At 34.1% G+C, this 17,954-nt stretch overlaps 1 protein-coding gene across 4 annotated transcripts in view; it reads right to left on the bottom strand.

The window, feature by feature from the left end:
• Window positions 1-1,486: 1,486 nt before the first annotated feature.
• The window catches only part of LOC148939687 (coronin-2B-like), a 118,393-nt gene continuing 101,925 nt past the window's right edge, over window positions 1,487-17,954 (bottom strand). For all 4 annotated transcript variants that reach the window (XM_089107211.1, XM_089107210.1, XM_089107213.1 and 1 more), the window contains 3 exons: window positions 9,773-9,889; window positions 5,664-5,798; window positions 1,487-1,916 (listed from right to left, as the gene is read on the bottom strand). In XM_089107211.1, the coding sequence (XP_088963337.1) occupies window positions 1,773-1,916; window positions 5,664-5,798; window positions 9,773-9,889 (396 nt within the window). In that variant the 3' untranslated portion in view covers window positions 1,487-1,772. The remainder of the gene's footprint in view (window positions 1,917-5,663; window positions 5,799-9,772; window positions 9,890-17,954) is intronic.

The raw sequence follows: 17,954 nt of genomic DNA, 5'->3' as shown, positions 1-17,954 counted from the left end.
ATCTTTTCAAGTAAACAAAGGTTTGGATGTTTACCCATTGTGGCCTTAGCCCAAATGTTTCAACATTTGCAATGTTTATGAATGTTAGCAGAATTCACATTTTTTGGTAGAGTAAACTTCAGTTTTACTGGTGTAAAAACAAACATTATTTTTATCATTTTTTATGTATGTTTTTTTATTTGTTTTTATTTATTAATTATTTTTATTTTGACACACCTAAGGCGACTAAAGTGATTTCCTATCAAGTTACAAAGTTAGAAACCCTCAATCTTTTTTTCGAAACCTTATTTAGGTTACACGATTTAAAAAAATTATATCAAGAACAAAAACGTCTCCCTAAGTCTGTTTCCTTGCAAAAAGAGGGTTGAACACAGGATCTAGGTAGGGTTAGTATTTTCGTAAAGTGGAAGGGATGAAAATTATCAGAAATAGACGAGTTATGTGAAAACAGCTATGAAATAGAAACATTAATGTAATAGACTATATCAATTTTGAAATTTATTTCACTGGTTTTTAGTGATTTGCATGGCGAAAAACAAAAATTAAATAGATATAGACTTTCCAAGAGATACAGATCGGGATTCTTTATTAATTCTTATTAATAAACAAATCAATAAAGCTTTAATCATAAAATAATAACTCGTCCACAATAATTTATACTTCTGTGGACCAGCAAAACTCCATCTGACAGTAAATGGGACATCAACCTTTACAAATCATTATACTACTATTACTAATATTGTTACTAACAGCTCCCTGTGGCGTAAAACCCTCTACAAAAAACACTAAGTCAATCTAGATTGCATCTAGGAAAGATATGGTTTGAAACCCCCGCATTGTTCCCCCGTCCCGTAAAAACGTAACAAACCAGCAGACAAAAAAACTTTTGATGCGTTTTTTATTATTTTGTAACCACCCTCCCCCCCCCCCTTTCCTTACCTCGAACAAGAATCCTAGCTACGGCCTTAAAGTCAAGGCATCACAGGCGATAAATCGACAATACCCAGGCAAGTACTAAGTGCCCAGAACAGTAAAAATCTGAAGGGCCTTGGGAGAGTAACGGTCTTAACTAAAGAGAGCTTTCACGGTTTAAACTATCCAAATTTACGCTTAATTTTCCTTTTTGTTGAAAACAAATGTACAATCACCTGAGCAAAGTTTGTTGATAGTTTGCTAGAAATCTGAAGGGCCTTTGGCGAGAAACAGTTGTAACTTGTAACTAAAGAGGTCTCACGGTTTAAAAAACTGAAAACATATGCTTAATTAAAAAAAACAATCACTTTAATTAGGTGATGATGCACACTTGTGAGAGCAAACATTTTTGCTTTTAATTTGAAGATCAGCCAGGGACGTACGCAGGGGGGGGGGGGCCTAGGGGCCCGGCCCCCCCCGAAATCTAATTATTTTTTTCATTTTCCCATAATTTTCTTATTTTTCTCACAGAATAATGGGTTTTAAGGATTTGGCCCCCCCCCCGAAACAAATTCCTGCGTACTTGCCTGAGATCAGCATTCAAATATATTCCTGAGTCTCTTTCTAGACTTAAGTCTTTGAAACTCTTACACTTTTAAGTACCACTCATAACTTAAAGTTTACAACAAATGGTAAATAGTAACTTTAGTTACCACCTAGTAGCTGGTAATTTTGTGCTTCTGGTAAAATTCTAACACTTCAATAAACTGGGGCATTTAGAAAGATACCCGGTTACTAAGCTCTCACTACAAACTTGGTGAATATTCGCGTCCGGATTCTGGCAAAAATTCAGACAATGTTTAGCATTCACTAGAGTCCCTGCTTAAAGGGTCTCTTGTCAGTCGCAACTCTTCTTCTAGCTCCTTGATCCGTTTGTCCTTTAAAATTAAATGTCCTTTCAAAACTTTCAACTCCTCTCTTTGGGCCATGTATGCTCGACGCAGCTAAAATAGATAATGACTATTCAAATATTCAAATAAAACATTTGAATTCAATATAAATATTTTATTGAATTCAAATAATATTTGAATTATTATAAAAATATTTACAATAAAAATGTTTTTTAAATAAAAAAAAATATTATGAAAAAATATTATAAAAATATTTCAATTCAAATATTCAAAAAAATATTAAAAAAACATATTTTGAATTTTATAAATTCAACAATAATGACTATTCAAAAAAACTAAAGAAGAGACAGAATAGAATGAGTGAAAACCCCAAACGGGGAAATACAGAGGTAAAACATTTTTATGAATTTTTCAATTAACGTTTTATAAATATGCATCTAGCTACAAAACCGCAAAAGTAAGTAAGCAGTTATAATTAAGTATGAAAAATGGAAAGCAGAAAACTTTCACGAAAAAATAACAGTACGGGAAAAAATTTAATAAAATTAAAGAAACCAAACGAAAGCAATTTTCAGCCATTGGTGAAAGAACGAAAAGGCAAAGCAGTACTAAACTCCGCTAAACCGTGTCGAACACTCAGAAAAAGAAAAAAAACTAAAATTTTTGAAGTAAGCTATATCAAAATAGAGGAATGACAGGACAAAAAAAGTCAAACAAATGAAGAATCATTCAAAAACTAGAATGTTCTCCCTGGCAATCTGTGCTCCCTTGAATCTGTTTGCATTATATTTTCGTAATTTGCTTTTGCAAAAATTTCCCCAGTCTCTGCTTAAAGCGAGGCCTTTATACGGGTAGTTTTCATTTCTTCTTAAAATTAAATAAAAAAAAAACAATTTTTTTTTAACTGAAAGTAAGGAGCGATATTAAAACTTAAGACGAACAGAAATCATTCCGTATATGAAAGGGGCTGTTTCCTCCTCAACGCCTCGCTCTTTATTCTAAAGTTTTTTATTGTTTTAAAAAACGGAGTTGAGAGAAAGAGCCAAACTTTACCGTAAAGAGCGACCATTGAGGAGGGGACAGATCCTTTCATATACGGAATAATTTCTGTTCGTTTTAAGTTTTAATATTGCCCCTTTCTTTCATTAAAAAAAAAACTTGTTTCTTTAATCATTTCTGTTCGTTTTAAGTTTTAATATTGCCCCTTTCTTTCATTAAAAAAAAAAATTGTTTATTTAATAATTTCTGTTCGTTTTAAGTTTTAATATTTCCCCTCTCTTTCATTAAAAAAAAAACTTGTTTATTTAATCATTTCTGTTCGTTTTAAGTTTTAATATTGCCCCTCTATTTAATTAAAAAAAAAAACTTGTTTCTTTAATCATTTCTGTTCGTTTTAAGTTTTAATATTGCCCCTCTCTTTCATTAAAAAAAAACTTGTTTATTTAATCATTTCTGTTCGTTTTAAGTTTTAATATTGCCCCTTTCTTTCATTAAAAAAAAAACTTGTTTCTTTAATCATTTCTGTTCGTTTTAAGTTTTAATATTGCCCCTTTCTTTCATTAAAAAAAAAAATTGTTTCTTTATTTAATTTCTGAACGTTTTTGAATTAATGCAGGTTTTGACTTTGGCTCACCGTACATGAATAATTAAAACAAAATTGGCATATTAATTTTACTTTTTCGGCTAAATGGCTTTCTCGAAAGTTGTTTAATTTGATTTACGAAAGTTTTTATTATAATAAATATACGTAACTTACATAACGAACTTATATATTCGCATATTTTTATTACATATATTAGGGGATTCACTCCCTAGTCAATACTTCGCTCTTTACGCTAAAATTCAAATCTTGCTCCAATTCTTTAAGAATAACCCCTTAATCAGAAAGATTATTATTTAAAGTAAATACTTCTGATGAAAGTACTAAAAAAAACTTAGAGCAAAGAGCGAGGTATTGACTAGGGGGCGAACCCAATCATATACGTAATAGTTTCTGTTCGTTTTAAGTTTTGATGTTGAAAAGTTTTCAGTTGAAAAGTTTTTCAGCTGAAAACTTGTTTTTTTATTAAATTTCTTATCGTTTTTGTAAATAATGCTGGGAAATCCGGCGCCCCCTTCAAAGCAATGTTCCTTCCCCCATTAAAACTTCCTCCATGGAAAGATCCTCCACGTAACCCCTGACCATGCCCCCCCACTACCAGAAACACCCCCCTCTGAAAACGTTTGTATACTTCCGAATAACCAATACTATATGTGAACATTGGGCAAGGTTCATAACTTGCAGCCCTTCCCTCGGGGACTGTGGGGGATTAAGTCTTCCTCAAAGACATAGTTATTATATAAATACAAAATAGCTATCTCAAAATTTTGATCAGGTGACTTTGGGAGAAAAATGAGCATGGGAGGGGGTCTAGTTGCCCTCTATTTTTTTGGTCACTTAAAAAGAGCACTAGAAATTTTAATTTTCGTTGAATGAGCCCCCCCCCGCGATATCCTAGGACCACTGGGTCGATACAATCACCCCTGAAAAAAAAAACACACATCCGTGATCTTTCATCTGGCAAAAAAAAAAAAATCCACATTTTTGCAGATAGGAGCTTTAAACCTCTACAGTTGGGTTCTCTGATACGCTGAATCTGATGGTGTGATTTTCATTAAGGTTCTATGACTTTTAGGAAGTGTTTCCCCCTTTTTTAAAAATAAGGCAAATTTTTTCAGACGCGTAACTTTTGATGGGTAAGATTAACTTGATGAAACTTATATATTTGAAATCAGCATAAAAATTTGATTATTTTGATGCATGTATTGTTCCGGTTAATATTTAGCCGCGTCGCTCCTTACATTTAGAGTGGGAACAAAATAAAGGAATAATTTCATCTTTCATTTGAAAAAAAAAGTTCAAACTTTAGCTCATTTTTCAAGCCTATGGAAAGATAATTTTTCTATGTAATTTTTCCAAGTTTATCGTTGAATAAAGAGATATTTGGTGGTATTTTAAAAATTTTTGTTTTGTTTTAGCCAAGCAACTGAAAGGCCATTACAATAAGTGCAACTGCCCCTAGCTTTGATAATCATCTAGCTTTTTAGCTTAAAACAGAACTGTCCCGTCTCAAAAAGTATGCCCCTAAGACAATTCCTCCTTCAGTCCTGTTTCAGACCCCAATCATTCTTCATAAAGTTTGAACCTCCCTTGAATATGAACCACCTTAGGGACGGATATACAGCAAAAACCTGTGGGGAGCAGTGTGAAAAGGGCGCCAATAAGTAGAATCTAGGGGGAGGGCAATGTGACAAGAGTGCCAATAATTGACCAAATTGACAAATTTATTTAAAAAAAGAGTGGAAAACAGAAAAAAAAACAAGGAATGATGGCACCAGAAAAATCTTGGGGGGGGGGGGGGGTGGATCCGCCACTGAGCCACCTCAAGTAATTCCTCTTTCCCCTAAATTTCAATTCTGCTGTCGAATCATTCGATCTAAAAAAAAGAAAGCAATTTCAGTTAAATTTATTATTTCTCTCATTCCCACTTTTGTCTCATTCTCTCTTATTCCTTAATTTGATTCTCATTCTCAATCCTTGTTTACTTTACCGGCTGAATTTTAATGATTTAATCCAGTCAATCCAAGAAATTGGATGAAAATTTTTTTTGACTTTTCTTCTGGCCATCAGTTCTTGGAACTGTTTTTCTTATGAGCAATAATTTTTTATTAATCAGAATTGATTTAATCAGTCAAAATATTTCTTAAAAATAATACATGTTTTTTATATAGTTTCTTTCGAAGGTTTTTTCCGTGTTAAAATTCAGCTTGAAAATATATAAATTTGTATTTATTCCTTACCTCAAGCTCACTCCTCGGAGTGTCTATCTTGTGCAGGTCTTTCTCTGTTGATAAGAAAGAGGGCACTAGAGGCTTCACAGTCCGAGGGGATAGCGGCTCCTTTTTCTGAGAGAAGGGCTGTGTCTTCAAATTAATCTAGAATTTAAACAAACATCCAGTTGTTTTGAATTCATACACTTACTTAATACACTAAAAATATTATTTATAATTTCATTATTTTACAATTTAATATACACTATATTATTGCACAACAAACCCACTGTTCGTCATACAAGCACAGTTTATACTAGACAAACACAGACAAAAGAAGAATTCCCTCGGCAAGAGAAAATATTATATAATATATAGCCTATATATATAATTAACAACAATTCTTAAATATTAAAATAAATAAATAAATAAATAAATATATATATATATATATATATATATATATATATATATATATATATATATATATATACATATAATATATATAAAAATGTAGCAAGAGAAGAAATTAAAGAATTTCTCAGAGAAATTAGTTCTTTTTTTTTAACCCATCATATACCTTGCTTTTTCTAATTAGACTTTACACTACGGTACCCTTGCCCTTTCAGCTTAAGTCCTAAAGCTCTTTAAAAATTCTTTTCATTCAAAATCAACAGCCCTGGTGTTTGAACACTCTTTCTTAAAGAATCAGGAAAAAGTCAAACTTTAGCGTAAGAAGCTAGGGTTGGAGAACGGGCAGCTCCCATTATGTACAGATTAATGTCTGTTCGTTTTAAGTTATAATGTTGCTCCTTACTTTCACTTGAAAAAAAATGTGTGTTTTTTTGTGTTTTTTTTTTCTAACTGGTTTACAACTTATGCCAGGAAATATCCTTCGTCCCCCCCCCCTTGTAAAATTTCTCCTGAAAAATTTCTCCAGAAACTTTCCTCCCTACTAAAAATTCCCTCCTACGAAAATCTCCTCCCGCCAGAAAAGAACCTTTCTGGGAAAAAAACGAAAAAATGTCCGTATATTTACCAATAACAAATACTATATGTGAAAAATCTGGGCAAAATGCGTAGACTACAGCCCTTTCCCCCGGAACTATGGAAGGTGATGTCATCACAAAAAGTATAGTTATTGGACCTTTCAACTATGTTGAATTACATGGCTATTCAAAAATCTTGATGGGATGTCTTTAGGGAAATATGAGCATGGGAGGGCGGCTAGGTGCCCTCCAATTTTTTGGTCACTTAAAAGGGCACTAGAACTTTTGATTTCTGTTTTAATGATCTCCCTCCAAATCTTCTAGGACCATTGGTTAGATACGATCAACCTTAGAAAAAAATAAAAAATAAAGACGCATCCGTTATCTCTCTTCAGCCCCAAAATACAAAATTTCCCATTTTTGTAGATAGGAGCTTATAACTCCCACAGTTGGGTTCTCTGATATTCTACATCTGATGGTGTGATTTTCGTTAAAATCTCTTAACTTTTGGGGATGTTTTTTCCTATTGGAAAACAAGGCAAATTTTCTCAGACTTGTACCTTTTGATTGGGAACATTAAACTTTATTTATTCGGAATCAGAATAAAAAGCTAATTCTTTTCATGTATCTATTGTTATCAAAATTTGGTCATCATTGCGCCGAGTCGCTCCTTACTTACAGTTCGTTACTACGAACTATTTGACAACGAATAAATTTTATAAATATATAAATTTATTATAATATTATTATAATTTATAAATAAATAAATTTTATATAATAAGGAAAGACTATTAACCAATTTTCAACAGCTAATTTTCAGACAAGTAACTTTAGCTCTTTAATTTAGCACTACCTTATTAGATACCTCTTGAATATATTGGGGCGGAGAAGGAGGGTGCGTAGCTGTTTTCACATCAGACGGCTTGGTGATACAGTGAATTGTTAGAATCAATAGTAGCAGTATTTAAAACTTCCTGAAACACTTTTACATGATGATCATCAACTGATCAACATGATGATTACATGATGACGATGATCAACAAGATGACATATAGTCATCATACACAGTCATTAAGAGCTAAACAGCGTTAATACATAACAGGAACAAAATTTAAGAAAGGGAAGAACTGCTTCTTTCTTGATACCTCAACAACCATATATTTAAATGAAATCTGAAACAACCTTTTCAGTTTTCAGTTTTCAATTTAAATGAAAACTGAAAACTGAAATAAATGAAAACAACCATACTCAACAACCATACAACCATACAACACTCAATGTGCTTACGCAATCTTAAGTCTTTATGTCTTTATATTTACCTTGACATTAGTGATACTACCTATACTGATGATATCCTTTTAGCAAGTCAAACATAAAAAGTCTCAAAAAGGGTCTTTGAGCTTCCATTATCTCACTTAATCAGGTTGGCCTATCAATAAATAGTTTAAAAAGGGATTTTTATGAATCAGTAACAAGTCTGATAACCTCTTAGGCTTGAACTAAAATAGGGCAAAATGGCAAGATATCTCTTTTGCGAGTTCCCTACTTTTAACTATTAGTGGCTATATTAAGGGTGTTTGAAATACATATGGCTGGAATACAGTCAGGTCTGCTAACCAATATCAAATTGATATTAATGCCCAAAAGGACAAGGTCACTAGAACAAGGCCGTGTCCAGGGGAGGGGCTAAGGGGTTTGAACCCCCCCCCCCCAAAAAATGTTAGTCTGACTCGTAAAAATGTAACAAAATGAACACAACTAATTTTTTAATGAGTTTTTTTAAGTTTCTTTTTATACCCCCCCCCCCTCGAACGAAATCCATTTGTAAATTCCCCCCCCCCCTCAGAATAAAAAAAGTCCTGGATATGGCCCTACATATCAGTCTTACTCATTCTTTTTTATACCCCGTAGAACTCTGAGGGAATTCTTGAGTAGTTGAATCCATCAGAAATTTTGCTACTTTGTGACAAACTCAGCTTTAGTTGGCGCAGGTAAGTCCCTAGACAGGCAAGTCCCTAGCACAGGCGAAACCCTAGCACAGGCAATTCCCTACCTAGGCAGGTCCTGAATCTTTGATCAAGTTGGGAGTGAAAGCGAGTATGCCTAGCTAGCTGGAATTGAAAATGGCTAATATTTGCAAATTTTAGATAGCCCGATTTTCCTTGGGAAAAGGGGGAGGGACGCGTTGCAGAATACTCCTTTATTTACTAAATTTTTATATCACCAAATTTGATTTGTTTTTTGGATCTGGGATGAGAATGGACACTTCCCTATCCAGTGGAAGTCTTTTCTTTTCCAAGCAAAATAACTCAGGAATTTCTTTTTTTAAGCATAGCTGTATGGAAAGTTTACGAATGGTTACGGGAAAGAATAAAAGAAAAGTTTCAGGACCAGGTGGCTCAAATATGGGACAAGGATGTGGAAAATACCCGGTCACCAGAACTTCATACACGGGTCGAAAAGACATGAGGAGAAGATTCTTAAATTAGTGCAGCAGTGTGGGGGATGAAGTGGGTTGTCTGGTCGGTATTAGAATAGAAGGCTCATCATTTAGGGAAAGAAGGAACTATCTGGTTCGGGTTAGGCAAATAAAAGGTTCTGACTCTTGCCTAATGTGTGGGGATATCAGGGGAAAGCCTTTTGCATTTTGAAGGAGAGTGCAAAAAATTGGCAGATTTAATGAAAAAATCTTTTGGGGGATGTTTTATTGATATTAATACTTGAAAACTTCCTAAGATTAGGACAGGACCATTTAGTTTTTTTTGTAGGTTTGTGATTTACTTACCACAAACGTACGTGATTTACTTATTTATATGTTACATCTGCTTGTCACGCCCTCGCTGGCTTCTGTAGAAATAAAATACAATGAAAATTATTATTGTTATTGCATTAAAACAAAGACTTGGCAGTACATACAAAAGAATAATATCCATATAAAAACAAGGCCGTAACCAGGATTGTGATTGAGAGGAGTTTTAGCAATATGAGAGGGGAGGGGCTTCGGCTCTAGACCCCTTTTAATTATTACCCTTATATGGTCAAAAGGAGCGCATCTTCATACATTGTTATACCTTATTTCACAAACTAAAAGCCGCCCCCCCCCAAAAAAAAAAACAAACAAAAAAACAACTAGATAATATTAAAGCTTACCTGTGAAGCAGATCTAGTACTCCAAAAGTTATATGTATTCAAATTGTTATTTGAATTTAGAAACTTCGTGCCTAAATTGCTTGTAGTCTTCACAGCTTTCAAGTCATTTCCACGTAACTGAAATAAATTAAGGTAACTTTTAATTGTGAGATTTGTTTAAGCTCTGCACCTGGAACAAAAGTCTATTCAACTTTTTCCTTAACCTCAGATTATTTAGAACCCTTGAACAATAACAGAACTGCATACATTATGTTGTTCCACAGTCTTGAAAAAACTCAGCATATTCAAATGTACATCAGTTCAAAGGAGGAGAGAGAAATTAACATAACCGAGTTCACGCTGCTAAAAATAAAGGGAATAGACTTTTCTTTCTTTTAGGGTATATTTTCTCTCTTTAGCGCAGGTAAGTATTCAGTTAAATTTATACAAATTTTTCGAGCAAAAAGGGAGCATTTAAGTTTAATATATATACAGGGTGTTCCAAAATGGTTGACCCCATTTTGTAGCACAATAACTTTGGCAATCTTTGTTGGAATGACCTCAAATTTTCACATCTTGTGTAGAAACGTTTCAAGTCTTTGTGTGTAATGTTTGGCATTTCTATCTTTTCATATAAAGAAACGCCGTTCAATTCAAAAGAAAAGGCGTTTTGCGTCTTAGAGTACGCTCGGACTAAGTCACCTAAGACAGTGCAGCGTGCCTTCTTCACAAAATTTGCAAAGAAAACACCAACTACAAAACAAATTAGGACTTGGCACCAAAAATTTCAAGAAAACGGCTGCTTATGCATATCTACATCGCCAGGACGGCCATCAACATCAGCAGAGACAGTGGAGCAGGTTCATGAAGCCTTCCTGCGTAGTCCTCGGAAGAGTGTTAGAAGAGCAAGTGTGGAAACCCACATTCCACAAACAACAGTTTGGCGAATTCTGAGAAAACGATTGCGATTTAAACCTTACAAGCTTCAGCTCGTTCAGGCCTTGAGGGAAGGTGATAAGCGAAAACGTAAAGAATTTTGTGTTGAAATGCTAGATAAACTCGATGAAGACGATTTGGATGATCGGCTAGTCTTTAGTGATGAATCCACGTTTCACACGAGTGGCAAAGTTAATAAACATAATGTTCGCATTTGGGGCGAAGAAAATCCTCAAGACACAGTTGAACACGAGAGGGACTCACCAAAAGTTAATGTGTTTTGTGCAATATCCAAGAAAAAAGTTTATGGGCCATTTTTCTTCGAAGGAAATGTGAACGGAGATGTTTATCTTCAAATGCTTCAGAATTGGCTAATTGATCAACTCATAGAAAGTGAAGACGAAAGTTTCATTTTTCAGCAGGATGGGGCTCCACCTCACTGGAAGCTCACTGTACGAGCCTACCTCAAGGAGGTTTTGCCAGAGAGATGGATCGGTCGAGGTAGTGAAGAAGACGATTTGCTTCTGAAATGGCCACCACAATCACCCGACCTTTCGCCGTGTAATTTTTTCCTCTGGGGTTATGTGAAAGGACTAGTCTTCGTACCTCCTCTTCCAGCTAACATTGAAGAACTGAAACAGAGAATTACAGCTGCACTGGAGACTGTTACCGAAGACATGCTACAGCGAGTTTGGCAAGAGCTCGAATACCGAATCGACGTTTGCAGAGTCACAGGAGGCGCTCATATTGAACATTGATAAAAATCTGTCATAGAACCAACAAATATTTGTACTTTTCTTTGTAAATTTAATCAATAAAACATATGACCTTTAACATAACGTGCATTTAGTTTCATTAAGATCCATCGAGTAGTTTCCGAGATATGGGCATTTAGAATGGGGTCAACCATTTTGGAACACCCTGTATATATATATATATATATATATATATATATATATATATATATATATATATATATATATATATATATATATATATATATATATATATATATATATATATATATATAAAGGTTCATTTTAGGGTTACAAAGTTACCATTCCAGGTTTTAGATTTGGGAAAATTCTCTTAGGAAATTCAGAAATGACAACACTTCAGACATCAATTTTAATAACTAGATTTTGGTTTATTTTGGTGACAAATACTGAAAAGACCCCCCCCCCCACACTTCATATGTTTCCTTATTGCCATGCTACAGCCATTACCTTGTCACGTGTCAGGTTATTCCAATGCTGCAGTAATGGTTACGATACGAAAAGAGGGCTCATAATCTATTCCCTTTTTTTGGGGGGGGGGGTCCAAACAGTAGCATAAACATAAACATTTTAATCAGGTTTGCATTTTGTTTTCTACTTAAAGTTTTCATAGGGGGAAAAGGGGAGTTAAGCTCACCAGTAACAATGGATTATCTACTTCCTAACTTCCCAAAGTCCAAGGACTTCTATAAACCTAAGCCTAAAAAATCATCATGACAGTTTCCCATCTGGTCTAACTAGTTTTATTAGTATTTTACTTTTTAATTTCAGCTTTAGGTTTTGTTAAGTTTTTATTTATTTTTTCACTCTGATTCGTCTCTATAGTCAAATACGATATTTCAAAATCCTAACACAACTCAATGATGGAAAAATTCCATCCCGAGAGAATAGAACTGAATTTCCAAAGCCAAGAGTCAAATAAATTAGAGTCAAACCAGATTTAAGAATTTTTCATGACGAAGATAATTTCTAAAACCAATTTGGCTTGCCATAACATAAAAAACAAAACGATCAAAAATGGGGTTTTTAAAGACCAAACGAAAATACTGAAGAAACAAACAAAGCGAATAGGAGAACAACCGCCTCTTTTCTTCAGCGCGAACAAAATAATATAAACAAGGAAAATATCGAAAAAAAAACAAACAAGGAAAGTCAACAAAACCGATTAAAAACCAATGAAAAACCAGCCAAAAATTAATTCCAGCTCAAATATCTTATATTAAAAATTCCGCTCATTTCGTTTCCAAGGTAAAGCAAGTTTCGGTTAAACCGAATACAAGAATTGGCAGTTTTGATGAGGATTTAATATACCCATCTTAGCTATATTCATACCTAAAACTACGATATTCAAAAATTTTCTTTTACTCGTTGCCAAATTATCCTTGGGCAGTTTCAAATTTTCGGCAATGTTGCCACGTAGAACACTAAAAATAAGTAAGCAAAACTAACATGTCAAAATTGACAACGCTTTTGGTCCGTATTGAAAATTCGCTGATACCAATTGTGATCCTCAAAAGGCCGAACTGATCTTGGAGCATAAACTCAGTTCTAACCCATCTATATCGGAAAATTCTACCCTTTCGAATGAGACACTTCTTTCCCTTACAGCCCTTTGCAACAGAACTTCTTTTTACTTCTATAGAGGCATTTTTTATAGACAGAAATATGGGCTTCCAATGGGCGCCCCCCTTTCATCAATAGAGGCTGATATCTTCATGGAAGACCTTGAAGAAAGGGTTATTTTACAATTTTTGTAAACCTCAATTTTGGGTTCGTTTTAAAGGTGACATTTTTTTATTTGTGGGAGCACGGTGACGAATCTCTGGGGTCTTTCCTACCCTTGCTCAACTCCTTGAATCCAAAACTTAAATTTACTCAGGAATCAGAGGTAGAGATGTCTTCCTTTCTTAGATGTTCTGGTGCACCGAAATGATACATGTTTCGAGTTTGGGGTCTATAGAAAACCCACTCATAGTGACCGTTACTTAAATTATTCCTCTAATCATTCTCCTGCTACGAAAAGAGGAGTGGTCACTTCTCCCGTTGACAGAGCATTGAAAGTTTGTTCACCACGTTTCCTGGATTCAGAGCTCGACTACCTTAGAGATATTTTATTTGGGAATGGTTATCCAATTAGTTTAATATATTCTGTAATTGCAAAACGTATTAAAAAATTATCAGATAGTTACACAAAAAACGCAAATCAAAGGGAAAATTCAGTTTATCTTGGTCTCCTGTATGTTAAAGGGGTTTCATTCCACATTTCCAAAAAACCAAGAAAAAATAGCATTTGCACTTACTATAGACCAAGAAAAACTATCAGTTCCCAAATTTATCAAGGTAAAGACCCTATCCCGATAGGTGAAAACCCCGGTGTCTACAGAATTCCCTGCTCTTGTGGTCTTTGGTACATCGGAAAAACTGATCAGCGACTTACGGATACATTGACTCAGCACTCTACCTCAATTAATAACACCCTTAAAAAGCGGAAAAAAAGCCAGAAAATTTTGACTCTGCCCTTGCAGAACACATATTTGAGTACCCAGACCATACTATTTCATTTAACCAAGCTAGCCTAATTTCGCATGACAAAGGTATTGTCCCGCACTACAGAGAAGCTGTTGAAATTTATAAATACCAACATTTAGGTCTAGCTTTGAACAGGGATTCAGGTGATTTAAGAATAAATGAGTCGTATTTCGGTTTTCTCAAAAGAGAAGCCGATACTTTAGTAGTCCCTGAAATAAACCTTGAACCACCTTCCCAATCACATATGCTAACACGTCAACAACCCCTTAGGTGTCAAATGGTTTCTGCAAGAAATGCAATTGTTAAGATCAGAAATCAGGTGACCTAGTTTGCCGATTTATTTAATTGCTGTTTCGTTTGTTTCAGTGAATGAAATTTTCTTTTATTTCTTCAGTTGTTCGTTAGTATCCGCCGATGGCAGTTAAGAATTCTTGGATTTTGTGCAAATCGCGGATATTGGCGAATAACTCATTTCATGGTTGTGAGGTATTTGATTTTAATTCTTATAATTTTGTCCTTTATTGAATTTTATTTATCTTTTAATTTTTTGGCTGGTTTTTTCATTGGTTTTGATGACTTTCTGCGTTTGTTTTTTGTTGTTTTTTTTTCTTCGGCATTTTCTTTGTTTATGTTATTTAGTTCGCGCTCACGAAGAGAGGCGGTTGTTCTATCGAAATATTCGCTTTATTTGTTTCTTCAGTATTTTCGTCTGGCCTTTAAAAGCCCCATTTTTTATCGTCATCTTTATCGTTTCTGCCAAACTTGAGAGACTTCACTACATCCTTCTATTACGTCACAAATAATCAGGCTAGCCTAAAGGATTGTGTCAACAAGTTTCAAGTAAGTTTTAGTAAGTTTTTAGTTCATTTTTCAGTTTTCACTAAAGTCAAATTTCAGTCGTAAGCAGGCTGTAGAAAACTGTATGAGAAACGAATTTAAAATAGTAGTTTTTTCCTTTAACGTGGGTTTAATAAAAGTTCACAACTGACAGCACTATACCATAGCAAAACCCAGCAGAATTAGGACACTCAAAAAAAAAATTAATTTATTTCCCAATTTTTTGCTGATAAGAAAATGGTTAGGCTAGGTTAGTAGGTAGAGCATAGGCAGGTCTTTGAAAAATAAATAAAAATATACCCATTAAGACCTTATGGCAAGAGTAGTTCTTTTATACTTGACTCATTGCAAAACAGAAAAAAAGAGACAAAAAAAAACTAATATTAAAAAAAACTAATATTTCACTAAAAAAATCCCTTAACAATTCTCCTTAATATATTTCCCTAAAAAAAATTTTGGCCTAATATTTTACCTAGTAGAATTACACGGCACTGGTTGTGGGTTTTAAATTTTCAATATTACCACTTTCAATATCTTTGGGAAGCATTCTGAAGTGAGATCAAATAATACTTATATCCCTATCATAATCAATTGTAAAAAGGGAAGGCCTCGGAAAAATTAAAAGAATATATTGCTTGCAATGATTAAACATACAAGTGATATAATTGGGGACGGTCAGGCTAATAGTATTTATTTATTATTTTTATACCAAAATAATTTGCAATATAATTTGCAAAATATAATTTGCAATATAATTGCAAATATAATTTGCAATATAATTTGCAAAAATTTTGCAAAATAATTTGCAAAATTTTAGGCACTGTGGGAAATTGAAAACAAGCATATTCAGTTATTTCCCTAATTCCTCCCGACTCCAAAATGTTATGTTGAGCACAGACTAGTTCTGAGAAAAAGCACGAAAATATACCCATTGCGAAATTTTGGCATTTATATCCAGCAAAAGTGGAGCAAAAACAAAAAGATATAGCAACTAGTACTTCACTGAAATTTGTATAATCAAACTTATGATTTACCTGATTAGTGTTAGAAAGCGATGGCTCTTTGTTTCATAAGATTGCTATATGACGTTGACAATATTTATATTGTTCTGTTGCATTTATTACAGTAAATTTGCAGCATTTTTACAAACTGTTAGAAATTGAAAACAAGCGGATTTTTGGGTCTTACATATTTCCTGCTGATTAAAAATGTTTCTGGTTAGGTTAGTATGGTAAGCATAGGATAGTCTTAAATAAACATCACAATATATACCCACTGCACTATTTTGGCAAAGGTATAAAGGGAAAACAAAAAGATATAAAGAAAACAAATATTCTATTTACATTTGCATAATCACCCTTAGAATATGGCCGAAATAACGCTTATATAGCGCTGATAATAACACTGAATAGCGCTACAATTATCTAAGATCGTTAAGAATTAACGCTAGATTTTACGGAGCGGTGTTTGTCTTTTTTCGAATAACGCTGACGCTAGTAACGGTAGACATAGCTTTATTTTCTCACGGAATACCGTTGGATAACGTTGGTATTTTTTTTTTTGCTTCCCAGAGACAAACCCCAGTTTTCATCTTATCCATTTCCCACAATTGTTGGGTTCTAGTCTAGAGTCAAAATCAAACGACCCAGAATGAATATAAAAAAAGGTCAAAATGTCAAAAGTGAATTTTAGGGTCATAGTTTTCATGTTCTTCTAGTGAGGTTCATTTTTTTTTCCTGAATTCTTTTTTGGGCATTTTTTTTAAGTCACAATTCAACAACAGAAAGACAAAGTTTTTACTTTTCATTATATTCCTTTCCTTTATTACAGCAAATGGTGTTTTTTACGAATCATGGACATCACTTTATCGCAACAGCTAGTAGAAACTCGCCATGTGCAGCCTCCTTTTTACAACATAAAATCATGCATCATTTACCTATTGGCATCATGCAAGCACCTCGAATATACAGCAAAACTGTAGAATATACACCGCGGCACAATACAGGCTAGCAATACCTAATTAAGACGAACCTCATGATACCTCAGTGAGACCTGCTTCAATATACCTCAGTGTTTACCTGCCTCAGTGAGAAGTACTGTAATTAGGTAATTGTTCTGTTCACAACAGCATGAGAACATAGACGTTTTGCGTAAAATAGCACAGGCGTCTAACAAGAAGATACCCTGACCAGCTTGTGCTTACTTCAACCACCCAAACTCTTTATGGATTACCCAAAATATTAGCGAAAATTCAGGTCACTCATTTACTGTTTCAAATTCAATACTGATTTTGACTTCGGAAAAAAAAGATGAACTATACCAAAAAGGACAAGGTGGATCATGAAAAATATGGTGTTTTAGGAGACTCCCCCCCCCCTCACAATGCATACGTACTTAATTTTTTATGTCTAATTGAACCAATGCTGCTCGGTAATTATCTAGGTCTCTTTCAGTTTTTCGTAAGAAAACATTGGTCGTTTTCTCAAAAAAGCCTTTTTCGATTAAAAGTTAGAGTAAATGATAATTTAAACACCTTTAAAACTTACAGTTCCAAAATGCTACTTGAAAAAGGCTACGTCCGCTTAACGTTCACTTAAAGCATACGCTATTTCGAATACCCCCTCCCCTTTCTAAAAATTGCCTTTTCCAATACACGACTCGGATTGATCTCCGCTTAAACGAGTTCCAAATATAAACTTATTTCATCGAGAAAGTATGCAAAATAAAAGTTGGATCAAAATACCAATCTTAGTAAATTCTAACAGGATTACACGAATAAAATCCCGGCACCATCTGATGAACCACTATTTTTACCATATTACACCAAAAATAACTAAATACCCCATCTATATATTTACCAAAGGTAGGAGCCCCCAAATCATGAAAATAGGAAATATACGAGACGCTTCATGCATAAATTTTAATAGAAAGGTAGACATGCTCATAAAGGTCATACATGTTTTTATAATCTGCATGATTGAAGGGCCAAAAGTATGGCCCTTGGACCTTACCACGCTCCTGCCAACGTCAGTAGACAAAATAGAAGACAAAGAAAACACCGATTAAACTTAAGACACCGTGACAATCCCACCACCACATTATATACCATACCCATATCCATTGCC

This window comes from Artemia sp. Qi Xiang Cuo, chromosome 21 (assembly GCF_049724085.1).
Source record: "Artemia sp. Qi Xiang Cuo chromosome 21, ASM4972408v1, whole genome shotgun sequence".
Lineage (NCBI taxonomy): Eukaryota > Metazoa > Arthropoda > Branchiopoda > Anostraca > Artemiidae > Artemia > Artemia sp. Qi Xiang Cuo.
The sequence above is the reverse complement of the archived record's forward strand: the minus strand, read 5'-3'. Positions and strand labels throughout refer to the sequence as shown.